The sequence below is a fragment of the Hemiscyllium ocellatum genome, chromosome 6 (assembly GCF_020745735.1).
Source record: "Hemiscyllium ocellatum isolate sHemOce1 chromosome 6, sHemOce1.pat.X.cur, whole genome shotgun sequence".
In the NCBI taxonomy this organism is placed as follows: Eukaryota; Metazoa; Chordata; class Chondrichthyes; order Orectolobiformes; family Hemiscylliidae; genus Hemiscyllium; species Hemiscyllium ocellatum.
Genome location: NC_083406.1, coordinates 75181130 through 75201199, shown reverse-complemented (window position 1 = coordinate 75201199; position 20070 = coordinate 75181130). Strand labels below are relative to the sequence as shown.

General features: G+C 41.4%; 1 protein-coding gene across 1 annotated transcript in view; it reads right to left on the bottom strand.

The window, feature by feature from the left end:
• Positions 1-20070, bottom strand: part of dync2h1 (dynein cytoplasmic 2 heavy chain 1) — a 561613-nt gene that overhangs the window by 238820 nt on the left and 302723 nt on the right. The window contains exon 71 of the mRNA XM_060826048.1: positions 19238-19327. Coding sequence (XP_060682031.1) covers positions 19238-19327 — 90 coding nt within the window. The remainder of the gene's footprint in view (positions 1-19237; positions 19328-20070) is intronic.

Here is a 20070-nt window from a genome sequence, read left to right as displayed (position 1 = left end):
CATTTCACTGATATGTCTCCATTACTGGTATAGGAAATGACAATTCTCCTGCTACTCGGATGCTGCCAGATCTGCGTGCTTTTCCAGCGCCACATGTTTCAATGTCGGAAGAAGCACCTCAGGCTGCTGGTACTTGGAGGACTGCCAGAGACCAGATATTTGTTCAATCCCAGAGGATCCATGGTATAAGCAATACAAATACACAAGTAGGGACTGGAGCAGCAGACAAGTTTGTCAGGGGCGCTGGGTAACCTCACACAATGACTGCAGCAATGCCCTTGGGGTCATGTTGCCTCTGCCAATCTATCACCTAGTTGCCCCCATGGTCAGGTTGGCAGCTGCCATAAAGAACAAGAACTTTCATCACCATATCTATTGGTCCTCAGCACCAAAGAGAAGATGACAAAGGGACCAGGAATGTTGTACTCAGGCTAGGTGTCCCTTCCTCTTAAAGAGGATGGTGCAAGCAGACATCCAGCCAAAGGAGGAACCAAACAGAGACTTTCCAGAGGTCTCCTCTCTGGATATTCAGAAGTGGCCAAGCCTTCCACCTCCACCCTGCATGCCACCCTCAGCTTTCATCCTGGCAAGGACACAAACTGCATATTTGGGCCCTCTTGACACATACACCCTTGGGGGTTGGCTAACCAGCCTCCAAGGCCAAAAGATTGCACTGCCTGGCAGGTTGTGGATTCAGCGGCTACCCCAAATCAAAGTGTGAGGGAGAGAAAGAGTGGCATGAGTGCCACTTGATTGCATGCAAGTTTTCTTGTATGCGCTATTTGCAACTTGGCTCCATCTCTCCAGGCTCAAAGATATCGCCGTCATATCTGAGACACTAGTGGGATTCAGCCACGAGCCTGAAATTTGGTCAAGAGAGTTTCAGTCAAGGAGTTTGTCAACTAATGCTTTGGGATTGTAAGGATTACTGAGGTCACAGGTCTGTTTCACCTTCATTTTATAGAGGTGCTTCGACTGGTTCTGCCCATTGAAGGTCCTACAAAGCTACAACTTTCAGACCCATCCCATCCCTAATGGATGGCAGCACCTACCCTGCCCGCTCCACGTGTGATCCAGCGAATTTCACTTCTATAGCCTGCTTGTTACAGAACGATGAAAAGCAACAGTAGCCACTCCTCAGACCAGGTTCCACACTCTATTTGATTGTGGAGGTGAACCTCAAACATAAATAGTCTAATTCTAGGAGCTTAACAAACCCATAGGCATCACAGAACTTTAAGTCTCTGTTCTTGAACTATTCATGACAGCCCATAAACCGACAGCCATGCTCAGACAACAACTCACCAGGACAAAAGTCTCTTTCCCTATCATGTGTATGACTACGGTAATTTACAGAATTCCATACAAAGACTGCACAAGACACAAAATAGGGCAGACAGGCAGACAACTAGCAATCCACAGCCACAATCACCAACTAGCCACGAAACACCATTACCAGCTGTCCCTGGTAGCCATACACACAGATGACAAGGACCACAAATTCAATTGGGACAACACAACGATTATTGGACAAGCTAAATTTAGGAGGGCCAAGAATTTCTAGAAGCGTGGCATTCAGCCACAGACTCCATCAACAAGCACATTGACCTAGACCCAATAGACCAGCCACTACAACAAACAACCAGAACTGGCAACCGGAAGCAGCAGAAACAGAACCAAATAAATTACAGAAGACACAGTACAGCAGCACTTCATGGGAGGCTCCAAAACAGAAGATGTCACCTCGTCAGAGGACTCAACGTCTGCAAATCAACGTCCTAGCTCTGCAAACATACAATAACCATGACAACCAGCACCCGAGCTAAAAATGTTTACACAAACCTTGGTCAAGGATGTCTCTTGTGCAGGCATAGGACATTCTCAGAAGGGCGAGTGAGCAACCAGAGGTTGTGACATATATTGGCAGGAAAAGTGACAAGATGCTGCAAAGGGAGTTGAGTGTAAACTGAAAGGCAGAATCTCTAGAGTTGTAATCTCGGGATTTCTTCCTGTGCTAAATGCCAGTGAAACTAGGACTAGGAAGATAGTACAGTTAAATATGTAGCTAAAGAGTTGGTGTAGGAGGTTGGACTTGTATATGTGGATCACTGAGATGTCTTCCAGGGCAGATGGGACCTGTACAAAAAGAATGAATTGCACCTAAACTGAAGGGGCACCAAATTCCTGGCAGGCAAGTTTGTTAGTGTCACTCAGGAGGATTTAACCTAGTGTGAGAGGAGGATGGGAACCAGAGCAGTAGGTTAGCGAGTGAAATGGCTGAGGAGGAGTTAGAAACTAAGACAAGTAAGGCTAAGAGGAAGAACAAACAGGGAGAGGTAACTGAACATGGGAGGACTAGCAATCTGAGGTGTAGCTGTTTTAACGTGAGAAGTGTGACGGGTAAGTCGGATGAACTTACAGCTTGGATTAGTACATATAACTATGATATTGAGATATTACAGAGACTTGGTTGTGAGAGGAGCAGGACTGGCAGCTTCATGATCCAAGGTTTAGATGTTTCAGGAGAAATAGAGAGAGATGTAAAAGACATGGGGGAGTCATGTTACTGATATGGGAGAATGTCACAGCTGCAAAGCAGGACGACATTTTTGAGGACTCATCCAGCGAGGCCATATGGGTAGAGCTCAGAAATGGGAAGGGATTAATCACTTTGATGGGATTCTACTATAGGTCCTCCAACAACTAGTGGCAGATAGAAAAGCAGATATGTTGATAGACTATGGAAAAATGTAAAAACAACATACTTGTTGTGGTGGTGATTTTAACTTCCCAAATATTGACTGGGCCTCTCTTAGTGCCAAGGGCTTGGTTGGTAGGGAATTTGTTAGATGTGTCCAGGTGCATTTCTTGAAACAATAGGTAAATACTCCAACTAGTGAAGGGACCATATTAGACCTGGTATTGGGTAATGAGTCCAGCCAGCTGATCAGATTTTCAGTGAGTGAGCATTTCAGGAACAGCCACCATAATTTTGTAAATTTTAAGTTAGTTATGGATAAGAATAAGGGGATTTCATGTGTGAAAGCACGGGATGAGGAGAAAACTAACTATGACAATATTAGCCAGGAACAGGGGAATGTAGACTGGGGACAGCATTTGAGAGTAAATCCACATCTGTCATGTGGGAATCTTTTAAAAGCAAGTCAATCAGGGTTCATGACCAGCATGTTCCTGTGAAAATGAAGGTTAAGGTTGGAAAGATTTAGGAATCCAGGATGACAAAATAAATTGAGAGCGTAGTCAGAAAGAAAAAGGAGGTACACACAAGGTTAAGGAAACGAAAGACAGACAGAGCCCTCAAGGAATATGAGAAAAACAGGGAAGAACTTAAACAAGTTATGAGAGCTAAAATGGACCATGACAAACAGAATTAAAGCAAATCCAAAGGCTAGGGAAAGGGTAGGTCCACTCAGGAACAAAGGAGGAAATTAATGCGTGGAGCAGGGGGAAGTCAGTGTGGTCATGAGCACATACTTTTGCATCGGTATTCACAAGGAAGAAAGGCATAGTGGATCATGAATCTAGAGAGGGGGATGTTGATATTCTAGGGCATGTCAGTATAAAAAAAGGAGGTGTTTGATGTTTTGAAAAGCAGTAAGTTAGACAAGTCCCAGAACCTGCTAGGTTCTATCCCAGGACACGGAGGGTGGTGAGGGGGAAATTGTGGGGCCTTGTACAAAATCTTTGTATCCTTTTTAGTCACAGTTGAGCTGTCAAAGGACAGGAGAATAGCCAATGCTGTTTCTTTATTTAAGAAGGCCAACATAGATAATCCAGGAAATTACAGGCCAATGACCCTAACATCAGTAGTTGGGAAATTATTGGAGATGATTCTTAGGGTCTGGATTTATTCAGATTTGGAAAAAATATGCATTTATTAGCAACAGGCAGCATGGCTTTGGGTGGGGGAAATTGTGTCTCCCAAATTTGATTAAGTGTTTAAGGAAATGAAGAAAATGAGTGATGAATATACAGTGGTGGATGTAATCTACATGGACTTTAAGAAGCCTTTGACAAGGTTTCTCCTGGCAGGCTGATACAGAAGATGAAGTAACATGAGATTCACAGTAAGCCGAGAAGATGGATACAGAACTGGCTTAGTCATAGAAGATACAGAGTAGCAGTGGAATGGGGTTTTGGTGACTGGAGATTTGTGATCAGTGGTGGTCCACAGGGTTCAGTGCTCGGATCTCTTTTTTTGTAGTCTATATATAAATAACTTGGAGGAGAATGCAGGCGATCTGACTGGTAAGTTTGTGGATGACAAAAAGAATGGCGGAGTAAGGATGATTGCCAGACGATACAACAGGATATAGAAAGGCTAGAAACTTGAGGGAAGAAATGGCAGGTGAAATTTACTCTGGACAATTGCGAGGTGATGCATTTTAGAAGATCTAGTGCAGGAGCGAATATACAGTAAATGGCAGAACCCTTAGAAGTATTAACATATCAAGGGATCCGGGTGTATAGATGCACAGTTCCCTGAAAGTGGCAACACAAGTAAATAGGTGGTCAAGAGGCAAATGGCATGTTTGCTTACATTTGTCAGGAATACAGTATAAAAATTGGCAAGTTACATTGTCGCTGTATCAGAAGGGTACGGAAAAGGTTTACTAGGAAGTTGCCTGTTTGGAAGGTATTAGCTATGAGGAGATATTGCTGCAAATGTGTTGCTGGTCAAAGCACAGCAGGTTAGGCAGCATCTCAGGAATAGAGAATTCGACGTTTCGAGCATAAGCCCTTCATCAGGAATAAGAGAGAGAGAGCCAAGCCGGCTGAGATAAAAGGTAGGGAGGAGGGACTAGGGGGAGGGGCGATGGAGGTGGGATAGGTGGAAGGAGGTCAAGGTGAGGGTGATAGGCCGGAGTGGGGTGGGGGCGGAGAGGTCAGGAAGAGGATTGCAGGTTAGGAGGGCGGTGCTGAGTTGAGGGAACCGACTGAGACAAGGTGGGGGGAGGGGAAATGAGGAAGCTGGAGAAATCTGAATTCATACCTTGTGGTTGGAGGGTTCCCAGGCGGAAGATGAGGCGCTCCTCCTCCAGCCGTCGTGTAGTTGTGTTCTGCCGGTGGAGGAGTCCAAGGACCTGCATGTCCTCGGTGGAGTGGGAGGGGGAGTTAAAGTGTTGAGCCACGGGGTGATTGGGTTGGTTGGTTCGGGCGGCCCAGAGGTGTTCTCTGAAGCGTTCCGCAAGTAAGCGGCCTGTCTCACCAATATAGAGGAGGCCACATCGGGTGCAGCGGATGCAATAGATGATGTGTGTGGAGGTACAGGTGAACTTGTGGCGGATATGGAAGGATCCCTTGGGGCCTTGGAGGGAAGTGAGTGTGGAGGTGTGGGCGCAAGTTTTACATTTCCTGCGGTTGCAGGGGAAGGTGCCGGGGGTGGAGGTTGGGTTGGTGGGGGGTGTGGATCTGACAAGGGAGTCACGAAGGGAGTGGTCCTTGCGGAACGCTGATAGGGGAGGGGAGGGAAATATATCCTTGGTGGTGGGGTCCGTTTGGAGGTGGCGGAAATGGCGGCGGATAATACGTTGTATGCGCAGGTTGGTGGGGTGGTAGGTGAGAACCAGTGGGGTTCTGTCTTGGTGGCGGTTGGAGGAGCGGGGCTCAAGGGCGGAGGAGCGGGAAGTGGAGGAGATGCGGTGGAGGGCATCGTCGATCACGTCTGGGGGGAATCTGCGGTCCTTGAAGAAGGAGGCCATCTGGGTTGTGCGGTGTTGGAATTGGTCCTCCTGGGAACAGCTACCTGGACTACACCTCCTCCCACCCACAGCTACCTGGACTACACCTCCTCCCACCCACAGCTACCTGGACTACACCTCCTCCCACCCTGCCCCCTGTACAGAAACTTTCATGAGGAGATATTGGACAAACTTGGTTTGTCTTCACTTGAACTTGGGAGGCTGAGGAGCAAGCTGATCGAAGTTTCAAAAATTATGAGAGGCATGGATAAAATAGATAGTTGGGAGTCTTTTTTTTCCAGACAAAAATGTCAATTACTAGAGGATGTAGGTTTGAGGTAAAAGGGAGGGAAGTTTAAAGTAAATATAGGAGGCAAGATTTTGTTTTTACATTGAATGTGGCAAGTGCGATGCCAGAGATGTTGAAGCAGATACGATAGCAATGTTTAATACACATCTTGACAAACATGAATAAGCAGGGAATAGAGGGATACAGACCATGTAATGGCAAGAGCTCTTTAGTTTAGTAAGGTGTCATGTGTCAGTGCAGGCTTGTTTCTGTGCTGCACTGATCTATGTTCTTTGAGAAATAGAGTGGGAGAAACAGAGACTAGGAAACATAGATTGAGAAACAGAGTAGGAAGAAGAGAGATTGGTGCTGAGTTCATTTTTGTCTGTAATTTATATCAATGATTTGGATGTTGGCATGATTAGTAAGTTTTCGGATGATACCAAAATTGGTGGAATACTCAAAAATGAAGAAGGCTATCTAAGATTACAAATGGATCTGGATCAATTGGGAGTTGCAGATTAATTTGAATTTGGATAAATGTGAGATATTGCATTTTTGGTAAAACAACAAGGGCAGGGCTTATACAATTAATGGTAAAGCCCTGTTTAGTGCTGTCGAACAGAGAGACCTAGGGGTTCTTTGAAAGTTGCATCACAAGTAGACAGAGGGATTGAGATGGCGCTTAGCACTCTTGTCTTCATTGCTCAGATCACTGAGTGTAGCTGATGGGATGTCATGTCAAGATTGTAAAGGATTTTGGTGAGGACCTTTGGAGCAGTCAGGATGTTGCTGGAATTGGAGGGTTTGAGTTATAATGGTAGCTGGATAGGCTGGCATGTTTTCCACTGGAGTTTAGGAAGTTAACGGGTGACCCTACAGGGTCTTTCTCTTAGGGTAGATGAGTTCAAAATTAAGGGGCAAATTTTCAAAGGTGAGAGGAGAAATATTTAAAAGGGACTTGAGGGGCAATTTTATCACACAAAGGGTGGTTCATATATGGAATAAACTGCCAGAGGAAGTGGTAGATGCAGGTCCAGTTACAACATTTAAAAGACATTTGGACAGGTAAATGAATAAGACAGGTTCAGAGGGCAATGGACCAAATGCAGACAAGTGGAACCAGTTTAGTTTGGGAAACTGGTCAGCATGGACGAGTTGGATCTAAGGATCTGTTTCCGTACTGTACAACTATGATTCCATAATAAGACTGAGAAAGATATTTTCCATATTTGAATACATATTTCATGAACAGGCTGTATTTACATATTTCAATATTTTATGGTTATTTACAATTATTGCAGTTTCTATATTTCCAAGTAAGTAAAGGAATTATGTCAAATTTATTAGGTTACAGTAAATCGTTGTTTCGGAAACCTAACGCTTGAATTAAATTCTAAAGGGCAGGTACTGTTATCACAATACATGACAATTTTTACGTACTTTATACACATATAAATATTAAAATATAAAATCTAAGTGTACGTTTTAAGCATTTTATCTTACTCCAATAATTACTAGTTCAAAGTTTGAGAAGTAATTTTTCATATGTTTAATAGAATCTTAGGTCTACAATGAACCAAAATGATTTCTAACAGCCTGTTAAAATGACATACTTGTTTCACATTCTAGCAAGATACATGCTTTAAGAAGACTATACCATTGTACCATACATTATAAAATTGTATTACTGAAGCAATGCAGGTCATCAGAAACATTGCTGTTAAGCCAACTGTGTGAAGCTTCTAACATATTGGAAAATGGGAAAACTAAAACCAAACATATTGAGGAGAATTACCAGAATTTGAGGAGATATAGTATACCAACAGTGCAAATTTGCGTTATTATATTGCATACCTTGAGTACTGTTATTTCTGTGGATAAAAGGCTCCACCATGCAATTTTTTTCCTCTGCATGCAATCTAGCTCCATAGAAGTAAACTGACACCACAAATAAGACACAATTGTGTTTTCCATTACAATTCAGTATCAGCTAAAGATGGCTGCGTAAGCAGAAAGTTCTGAGGACAGCATTTTCCCCACAGGATTTACAGACCAGCAGCAAACCTAAATCAGGGTAGAAATCTGCATTGTCTAAGGAAAAGTCATTAATTTGTGATTTTCCCCAAATTATTTCAATGATGATACAAGGTTGGATTTATTGTCTAATTAAAAAGGGTGGATGAACTTTCAAATTTACAGGAACAAGAGCCTTTACACTTGTGAATATCCAAAGGGTGGTCTCTCCAGCTAATGAGAAACAGTGTGCCCCAAGGTGGTATTTCTCCGACTTTAAAAAAAAATTAAAGTAAAATGTCTTTTAACAGCCAGGTTATCACTGTGAAGCATTACTCCAGATGTAAGCATGCAATTGGGACTTGCATGCCTGCCTCAACTGCTACCTCTCTGGTCTGTTGCAATAATATCATCCTCAAACAGCTGCATTGTTCTTTGGTGTCTCCAAGGATATGGGGCTGGACAGATGAATGATCTTAAAAGGTCATTTTGCAAAATGACTTGTTTACTCCCTGCCTGCAGGTGGATAGCCTTATCAGCACATGCATGCTTTCTCTGCGTAAAAGACCAGGAGGTAGGATGTAGTTGGGACAAGGTATGGAGAATTCCACGCCGGCCAACTTGCACCTGTGACTATATCTGTTTAGCCTGCCCTAAAACTGGAGAAGAAATAAGATTCTGCAAATCCCATCAGACTCATTTCTATAACATATATGAGTCACAAACTCATATCAGAAACACTAACATCACAATTTTAAATTTTAAACAAAATGGACAGATAATTCAGGCAAACAAATACTATTAGCCTTGTAGTTTTAGGTCTTATATTCTCCATCCAATACGTACTATGAAACATTCAAATTTTCTATAAACCTATGCTGATATAATAAAAGCAAAAAACATCATATTTAAAATCAGATGGGTTTTTCATTGGGAGTATAATTGTGGTAAGTAAGGGAGGACATTCCGAGACTCCTTGCAAAAATATTTCCATCATCTATAACTACGAGTGAGGAACCTGATAACTGGAAGGTGGCTAATGTGGTACCTTGTTTAAGGAAGTTTGTAAGGAGAAAACAGGCAAGTATGATACCTGCGAGTCTGACATTGGTTGTGGGTAAATTGTCATTCCTGAAGAAAGGCTTATGCCCGAAACGTCGATTCTCCTGCTCCTTGGATGCTGCCTGACCTGCTGCGCTTTTCCAGCACCACATTTTTCAGCTCTGATCTTCAGCATTTGCAGTCCTCACTTTCTCCTAAATTGTCAAAGGTGATTATAAAAGATAGGATTTATGGGCATTTAGAGAGGCAAAACATGATTAGGGATAGTCAGCATAGTTTTGTGCAAGGAAAATAGTGTCTTACAAACTTGATTAAGTTTTTTTGAGGGCAGAGCAATAGACATTGTTTACTCGGACTTTAGTGAAGCCTTCAACAAGTTTCCGCATGGTAGACTAATTAGTAAAGTTGGGTCACGTGGGATTCAGAGTGAGCTTGCCAATTGGATGCATAGTTGGTTTGACCACAAGAGTCAGAGTGGTGGTGGAGAATTGCTTTTTGGACAGGAGGCCTGCCACTAGAGGTGTTCCACAGGGTGCAGATCCTCTTTTGTTTGTCATTTATATAAATTATTTGGAAGAGAATATAGAAGGCATAGTTTGCGGACGACACTAAAATTGGTAGCATGGTGGATAATGAAGAATATTTTCTAAGATTACAAAGGGATCTTGATCAAATGGGTCAACGGGCTAAAAAATAGCAGATGGAATTTAATCTGGCTAAATGCGAGGTATTGCATTTTGGTACAGCAAACAAGGATAGGGCTTATACAATTAATGGTAGGCCTTGTATTGTAGAACAGAAGGACCTCGGGGTTCAGGTACATAATTCTTTGAAATTTGCATCACATATTAACAGGTGGTTAAAAAGGTTTTTAGCACACTTGGCTTTATTGCTCAATCCATTGAGTATAGAGTTGGGAAGTCATGTTGAGGTTGGGCAGGACATTGGTGAGGCCTCTTCTGGAATACTGTGTCTAGTTCTGGTTGCCCAGTTATAGGAAAGATATTATTAAACTGGAGAGGACTCAGAATAGATTTACCAGGATGGTGCTAGGTATGGAAGGCTTGAGTTTTATAGAAAGGCTGGATAGACTGGGACTTATTTCACAGGAGCGTAGGAGGTTGAAAGGCAATCTTACAGAAGTTTATAACATAATGAAGGGTATAGATTGATGGCAGTTGTCTTTTCCCTAGGATAGTGGATTCCAAGATAAGGGGGCACATTTTTAAGGTGAGAGAAAAAAGATTTAAAAAAGACATGGGGGCAATTTAATTTACACAGAGGGTGTTTCACGTGTGAAATGAACTCCCTGAGGAAGTGGTGGATGTGGGTGTAATTACAACATTAAAAAAACATTTGTATAAGTACACGGGTAGGAAAGATTTGGAAGGATTTGGGCCAGGAGCTGGGCAAGTGAGACTAGTTTAGTTTTGGATTATGTTTGGCATGGGCTGGTTGGACCAAAGAGTCTATTTCTGTGCTGTATGACTCTGAAGCACTTTGAGGGGGTCTAGTAGTCATCAAAAGCACAAAAAAATGCAAGTTGTTATGAAAACGTTTTGTCTAAACTATCAACTTGCAATGTAATTGTTGCAACACTGGTTTAACTTGTGAGTCATGAGCTTTTATGAAAATAACTTTTTGAAAGCAAAAGAAATTAGCTACAACACCAAAAATGTTGCACTTGGGAAGAATATAAGATGTTTGGATATACCCACTGAGTCTACAAAGTTTTCAGGGAGAATACATATGACTCAGTGTATGGAGGTAATAAAGATTTTGTGTAATGGAACTTTTGAACTAACAGACAGGAAATAGCAGTTACAGGGACAACCTTCTCTCTCTGAAATCACTCCAGTCAAAATTCAACTTGAAAACCCATCAAAAGATTTCATTGCTGCATACCTTGTGTATAAATAAGATGACAAGTTTAACAAGATGCAAGAGCTTGAAAATAAGGTGGTCACTGCTCAATGGTGAACTTCAGAAGCTGCCATTCAATGCTTGAGTGAAACATCAGAAAAAAGATATTCAATATTGAGAATCTGCTTTTCCCACATTTCTCGATACTTCAACCACCAGAGAGGAATAAATTCCATACTTACAAAATGATGGTAGGTTTGAGCAAAATCAATATCGAACTATTGAAGGGAAATCAATTATAACAAACTCACTGAAAGTTTTTTGAGGATGTCAGTAGTAGAGATAGGCAATAACTAAGGGGAACTGGTGGATTGAATATATTTAGATTGCCAGAAACATTTTGATGAGTTCCCACATAAAATGCCGGCAAACAAAGCTACAGTATATGGGGTGAGACTCACATATATTCACATGAATGGGTTAATGGATACCAAATAGAGAATAGAAATGAATTAATCAATGTCAGGTTTGCTGGCTGTGGCAAGTGGGATACCACAATATTAATGCATGGGCTACAGCTATTCACAATATACAGCAATGATTTAGAAGTGGAGATTTAAAATAATATTTTCAAGTTTACCAATAACATAAAGCTAGGTGAAAGTGAGAGATGTGAAGAGGATGTAAACACATTAAAAGGGATTTGGAAAATTTAAGTAAGTGAGAAAAAAATTGGCAGATGGAACACAATGAAATATGAGGTTATAGTGGGTGGGGGGGAGAAGGGACAGACCTCAGAAATATAGAATATTTCTTAAATGGTGAGAAGCTGGGAGTGCTGAACTTCAAAGGGATTTAAGAACCTTGTTCATGTATCACATGAAATTAATAAGCAGGTTAGGCAAATGGTATGCTGGTCTTTCTTACAAGAGGAGTTCAGCATAGGAATAAAGATGTCTGATGGCAATTATAAAGACCCTTGGTGAAACTACACCTGCAATATTGTACGTGGCTTTAGAATCCATATCTAAGGAAAGAAACACTTAACATAAATGGAGAGAAACAAAAGTTCACCGATCTAATTCCTGGGATGGAGGGATTGTCCCATAAATAAAGATGAATACTTGTATGGGGTCGATATTCTCTGGACTTTTGAGGATGTAACTAGTAGGGGGATAACAGTAAATAAGGAGAACTGGTGAATGTGATATATTTAGATTTTTTCCAATTGCCGTTTATCTGATTCGAACACATACAATTCTTTCAGGGCTTGACAGGGTAATTGTGGAATAATCATTCCCATAGCATAGAAGGAGTAGACCAGGCAACAAGTCTACGAATAAGAGACTGATATGAAGAGGAATTCCTTGTCTCAAAGATGGTTTTCTTTTGAAATTTATTTTCCAGAGGGCTTTAGAGACTCAGTCATTGAGTACGTTCAAAGACTGAGATTGATATATTTCTACATATTAAAACCTGGTGTTGAAGTGGAAAGTGAGCCATGAATGATAGAATGGTCTAGTGGGCTTGAAGGGCTGAAGGTCCTACTTCTGTTTGTATTTCTTCTGTTCTAATGTTCCAAGGAAGCTGCTTAAATGTCCTGCTTTAGTGCTTTTGGACTTTTTTTCCCAGTTATAATAAAAACATAAGGCCCCCTAACCTTCGCATTCCACACTGCACAAACTGCACCCTCCTTGAACCTTCATGCTGCCCAACCACCCACACTATCACTCTTCATCATCAGCTACGCTCCTTACATCCACTCCCATGGTCCCTCATATACTCTCAGCCAAACTATCCTCCTCTAAACCAATTGCGACGTCTCACACTTCATGCCAAGTTATGGCAATTTCATGCCGATTCACCCATAACACACACTGCATAAAACCAACAAGCCTCATAGTAACAATAGGATATATTTGAAATGCTTTTATTATACCTTGCTAAGGATTGCTTATACTTCAAGCCAACAAGGGTATTAGTTAGACATGAAACAAGCACACAAAATCTCTGTTCTATTTGAATAAGTATTGAATTGATCAGGAACCAAGGGCTGTCAACCCACAATATTTTCCCTGGGGTGCAGCTGTTTCAACACCCTAATGGATAACTAGGCTCTCAGTAAAGCCTTATTGTGGATTCCTGGTTAGATTTCAAGTGCTTGGAGGACTAGTGCATACCTATCCTTGCAAAGGAGCCAGCCAAGTCAGGAGTACACAGTGTGAGCTGGTTTTAAAATTACATTGATAAAACTTGGAAACCCCAGATTAAGGGTGGAAACCCTGGAATTCAGTCCCTGCCACCATGTTCATACTTTTGTGGGTCAATCCATCTGAATGAAAGTCAAGCCAAATATCACAGCACAATTAAAGATAGGAAAGCAGAAAACTGGGAGAAAAAAACATCAGTCAGAATGAATACATTTAGATTCATAGAATCATAGAGTTATACAGCATGAAAACAGACTCTTCGGTACAACTCATCAATGCCGACCAGATTTCCTAACCTAATCTAGTTCCATTACTACTTAATACACCACTTGTTCATTACTTCACATAAAGAAAGCTACTTAGCCAAATTTAGTTCATACTTCCACCTTCTTATTGCAGCTTCTAATCATTTTTAAAACAAGTAAATTTAAGTTAATGTATCCTGAGGTTAGTCTCAGAATTTGATTCAATTTACGAGTAAACTTTAAATTTGTCTTATCCTTCCAGCTATCTTATATCCCTCTATAAGGTCATTGTTCTCATTTTCAAAAGCCCATGGGTCTGATATTCATGCTGGAGGTATGAATTAGGACAGAAGTAATCAAGACTGCAAACCCTTCACTCCCTCAAGACTGCATACAACTGCGATCTTCTGGGGATCAGGATGGTAGATGCCTGGAGTAAAGCCTGCTGCCGTCGTAGGCTTGGATGCAGACCAATTAAAAATGGGCAGGTTAAAAGATCTGTCCCCGTTCCCAAAAGGCCTCATCATGGTGCCTCTGAGTCAATCAGCAGTTCATTCATATATAGTTGAACTTTCTGACTGTTATAAATACAACCCTCACTATCATAAGCTATTATGCATTTTATGAATGCTTCTAATACGCCTGATTATTACAGTTGGAAACTGCTGAATAGATCATAAAACAGTGGATGAGGAAGTAGATAATCAAGAGGTCACCTTCCAAAAATTTGCTCCAGTAAGCAGACTGCATGGTCGCGAGCAGTCAGGGCAAAGAAGGGGTTCCAATTTCTGAAAATAATAAATCAACAGAAGAACCTACTCAAAGATTCCTAGATTTATTCGAAAATGATCCATGATTATTTCAGTGTTGTAACAGAGTGCGTGCATTATCATTTTTCCTTTCTATGTGTTGCATCTGTCCTTGCCTGCAGTAAGATTTGCCTTCATTGTTACCCCAGTTCATATATTTATGAAACTCGTTCTGTCATTTGAACTACTTGCTCAAGTCAACTGCTCCTCCTTTTGAGTACCTTCTAGAAATTTACAAAATTTGCTTTATGTTTCTAAAATCCATGTTTTTGACATAAATGATAGCAATGGTTCCAACTGCACCTCAGACATCCATACAGAACTCCTCTCATCATCCCATCCTCACACAGCCACTCCTCAAGACTACTAACACTGCTAACTTGTAGTTTTCTGCACTTACATCACACTTTTTAACAATTTTCAATAATCCAGTGGTGCATTTGACATAGGCAGCAGCCACTGCTGCCATAGCCCTCTTCAAGAGGTATCTAAAAAGAGTCCCACCCACCCTGCCTCTTGGAGCATGTTGAAAGGTTACTACAAAATTCTTTGGTCGCTCCCCACCATCTATGAGGCCAGGCTCAAAAAGCTTAGCACAATCCAGGACAAAACAGCCTAATCGATTTGCAGTCTAACCAGCACTTCAAACATTTCCATTATCAACCAGTACCACACAGTAGAAGTTAAGTGTACAAATACAGAAGTTGCACTAGTGCAACTTGCCAAGCCTTTTTGGCAGAATGTTTCAAATCTGTAGTCACTACCATAGGACAAAGTCAGACCACCATCTGCAGTTTGCCCTCCAAGCAATGCACCACCCTGACTTGGAAATATATCATCATTCCTTCATTGTTGCTGTGTTACAGACCAGGCCACACCCCTCAAAACATTCCATGAAAGTAGCCGAGACCCTAACTTTACTCGTTGTTTTGAGCAGGTATACAGTGGATATTCCAGGAGTGATCCAGATAGCCCAACCACTTAGTTTTAAATAAAACAGAATTTATTTGCAAGATTACTGAGTGAAACACAAACAGAACAGAAGTGAATATAGAATAACTTAACCTATCCAAAAACCCAACAGACTATCCCAACTTAATGTGCTATTCCAAATACTTGCAACAATCCCCATAAACACCGGTTGGCAAAAAAAAAGATAAAATCAAAAAAAGGGTCTTACAGGAGTGAGAGAAAGAGAAAGAGAGATGGCAGCATGGAATACCCTTTTCCATGTAGCTGTTTCTTGGATCCAGCCTCAAACTGACTGCCTGTTTTATGTGAACAGCCAAACTGCTAAAACCAGACTGAACCAAACCAGAAGAAAGCTGAGCTGGGAGAATTGGCCACTCCCATTGTACAAGTGTCTTTTTTAAACTTGAAAGCATTCTCAAGTAGATCAACACCAGATATTTCATACAGTCTGTGTCTTTACGAACCCCTTAAAAAAACCAAGGACAACCTAACCTTGTTAAAGGAGCAGCAGCATCATAGTAAGTGAGAATCTTGGAGCTCCCTCCTAACCTGCACTATAAACGGTTTCACACTACACAGTCTGCAGTGGTTTTGGAACATGGCTCACGATCTCTTTCTCAAGAACCATTAAAGATAAGCAATAATTGACAGCCTTGATCATCATGGTCACATCCATAAGAATAACAAACAAATCTTGTTCCATATGAAGGAGTACGGTTTCCTCAGCTAATGGAGGACATTAGATGTATCATTGCCAATGTTTGACTTGATGCCTTCAGATTTGAGTGCCAAGGAGAATTGCGGTCGAGAATAACTAACCTGTATTTTTATCTGGATGCGAGGATAGTAATTTAACATTGCCATACAGGAGAGTGTAAAGGAAACCATTTTTAAGATCAAGTCTAGCCTTCCTTACAAAGTAATGAATTCCTCACAGATACCTTCACCCATCTCTAACACTCTCCCTCCATCTGGACCCTTCTTTTTGGCCATTTATCTATACTTGACCTGTTCATCAAAAGCTGTCAATGTGATATTGGTCACTTCATTTTCTCTGCTCCATTTTCCATATCGCCCTCTGAACTAACTGCAGTTAACGCTCTCAGATCCCACTCAGACTTTGTAGTCAAGCATGTCCACAAGGATAGCGCTATTGTTGTCTGGCATACTGACCTCGACATTGCAGAGACTAAGCACTAGTCTTATCTCCACTGGCCCATGACGTCACCATGGAACACCAGGCCATTGTATCCACAGTGGTCACCAATCTCATTTCATCTGGTAATCTCCCCCCACTGTCTCCAGGTCTGAGTATCTTTGGGAAATGTTTGTACTGCAGATGGTTGACAAGCTTTGATGAGTCAGGAGGTGAATTACTTACTGTAATAGTCCGAGCCTCTGACCTGTTCTTGTAGCCACTGTGTTTATGTGGCAAAACGAGTTGAGTTTCTGGTCAATGGTACCCCCCCCCCCCCCCCCCCCCCCCAGGATGTTGATAGTGGGGGAATTCAGTGATGGTAACACCATTGAATATCAAGGTGGGGGGGGGGTGCTTAGTGTGTCTCTTACTGGAAATAGTCATTGCCAGGCATTTATGTGATCTGTATGTTATTTGTCACTTGTCAGCCCAAGCTTGAATATTGTGAATATTGTCTAGGATCTACATGGGTATCTGAGAAGTTGTGAACGTGCTGAAGATTTTGCAATCATTGGCGAACATCCCCACTTCTGACCTTAAGATAGAGGTAAGATCACTGGTGAAGCAGCTGGAGATGGTTGGGCCTAGAACACTATGCTGAGGAACTCCTATGGCAATGTCCTAGGAATGAGATGATTAACCACTACAATTACAACCACCTTCTTGTGTGTGTGGTTTAACTCCTGTGTGCGTGGTATGACTACAACCAACTGACAGTACGCCTCCAATTCGCAATAATTCCAGTTTTGTTACAGCTCCATTATGCCACACTCGGTCAAATGTGACCTTGATGTCAAGGGCTCTCACTCTCACCTCACCTCTATAACTTCTCATTTATTAATGTTTGAACTAAAGCTGTAATGAGGTCAGGACCCAAACTGGGCATCAGTGAGTAGGTTGTTGCTGAGTAGGTGCTGATTGAAAGCACCGTCGAAGACATCTACCATCACTATATAGATAATTGAGAGTAGTCTGAGGGCCAGCTTGGATTTATCCTGCTTTTTGCATAAAGGAAATAGCTGGGCAATTTTCCACATTGACAAGTAGACACCAGTGCTGTAGCTGTACTGGAACAACTTAGCTGTGAGGGAACAAGAAGTTCTGAAATGAAGGGCTTTTGCCTGAAACGTTGATTTTTCAGCTCCTCGGACGCTGCCTGATCTGCTGTGCTTTTTCAGCACCACACTAATCTAGACCCCAAGAGGTTCTGGAACTCAAGTCTTCGGAACTACTGCCAGCCAGAATGAATGTCAGCGCTCAAAGTCTTTGCAGTATCCAGGGAATCCAACCATTTCTCAATATCACATGGAGTGAATCAAATTGGCTGAAGTCTAGTATCTGTGATGCTGAGGACCTCTGGAGGAGCCCATGATAGATCACCCACTTGGCGTGTCCAGCTGAAAATTGTTCCAAATGCTCTGCCTTATCTTTTGGACTGTTGTGCTGGGCTTTTCGATCTTTGAAGATAGGGATATTTGTGCAGCCATCTCTTCCAGTGAGCTGTTTAATTGCCAACCACAAGATCTGGCAAGACTGCAGAGCTTAGATTTGATTCGTTGGTTGTGGGATCACTTAGCAATGCCTATCACTTGCAGCTAATGCTTACTGGCATGTAAATAGTCCTACTTGTAGTTTCACTAGGGTGACACTTCATTTTTAGGTTATACCTAGTGCTACTCCTGGCATGCCCTCCCACAATGTCTATTAAACCAAGGTTGGATGGAGGATATTCTCACTGTGAAGGCAGGACTGTGTCTCCACAAGGACAATGCAGTGGTCACTTTTACCAACACTGTCACAGACAGTTGCATTTGCAACCAGCAGATTGGTGAACATGAGGTCAAGCATGATTTTCCCTCTTGTTGGTTCCCTCTCCATCTGTCACAGACCCAGTCAAGCAGTTATGTCCTTTAGGACCTGACCAACTTGATCAGTAGTGCTGCGACCATGCCACTCTTGGCAGTTAACATGGAAATCCTACCCAGAAAACATTCTCCACCCTTGCCACCCTCAGTGCTTCCTCCAAGTATTGTTCAACATGGGGGAGCACGGATTCATCAGCCAAGGGAGAATAGAGTAATCAACAAGGGTGTCTTTGCTCATGCTTAACCTGAGACTTCATGAAGTGCAGAGTCAATATTGAGGACTTCCACAGTCACTCTCACCCAACTGATTACCACTGTGTCGCCACCTCTGTGTGTTCATCCTGTCAATAAGACAGAACATATCCAGGGATAGTAATGGAGGTATCTGGGACATTGACTATAAGTTATGATTTCATGAGTATGGTTACGTCAGGCTGTTGCTTGATTAGTCTGTGAGACAGCTCTCCCAACAGGGCTGATTTTGCAATTGTCACTTCTGATGTCTAGATCAATGTGATGTGGTCCATCTGGCTTCACTTTTTTTGTAGATATAATTCTTTGGAGCAATTTTTACAACTGAGTAGCTTGCTAAGTCATTGCTGTAGGTCTGGAGTCGCATGTAGGTCAGACCAGGTAAGGATATTAGTGAACTAGATGGCTTTTTCTATCAGCAATCATCAGTAGATTCTTAATTCCAGATATTTTTATTGAATTCAATCATCTGCTATAAAGGGCTTCGAACCCAGATCCCCAGAACATTAGCTGAGTTTCTGGATTAATAGACCAGTGATAATACCAGTGAGCCATCACCTCTCCATATATCATTCATTAATAAATTTAGCCAGTGTTCAGATATTGTCAGAATTATATATCAATGATGCAACTAAATTCTGAAGATATTATTCAAAACTAACTGAAAGACAAAATGTACATCAAGCCGAGATGTCTGAAATCAAACAACGTATTATTTCCAAACAAACAATTTATTTGTTGTGATCACTCTTACCTTAAATAATGAACGACAAATATATTCATATACTGAGGTTTTCAGGGAACCAATCAAAGATGTAATGCGAACATCTGTGTTTTCAGAATCCTATTAAATAATGATGCATAACTTTTTAATTTTAATTTAAAATTAGCCAACCTTTTAGTATCAATTTAGTGTGAAAGTCCACACTGAACATTTATTCTTATACTATATTTCTAATTGTTCTGTTCACAGTGAACTGGGGGCATTTTTGCTTTTTTACATTAAAATGTTTCAACTATACAATGGATTACACAATGATTCTGAATTACAGTAACTATATCAACTTCTATTTTGTATTAAATGGCATTATGGAATTTTCCTTACTGCTTTGCAGTTGAATGTTGCATTTCTATGCAGGTAAGTGTGAACCAGTTTATGTTTTTTTTTAATATTTGTGCTTCATTTTAGCTCCAATTCAGAAAGCTGAGAAAACACAAAAAAGGAGAAGCAAATATTGTCAACTAGAGGAAACAGGATTATCCTGCACACCAAAAGTGCAGATCATCATATGATCATCAAAAATACACTGTTCTGCCAAAAGGACAAGTTCAAGACACTGTGGTGACATTCACGATCGTAGCATTTGCATATGATCAACTACAAAATTGTTCAATCCGAAGGCCGAAAGGATGCCTCATCACCGAAGCAATGACCAGCACAGACAGGAGCTCAACCACTCCTCAGTATCCATCAAATGCCACTAGACACAGCTAAAGATGAACAAATAATTCAGAAAAAAGTTCAAGAGCCAAGCAGACTAACGAACTTCCAACAATGTCTTCATTAAAATCTCCAAAGAGCTCATT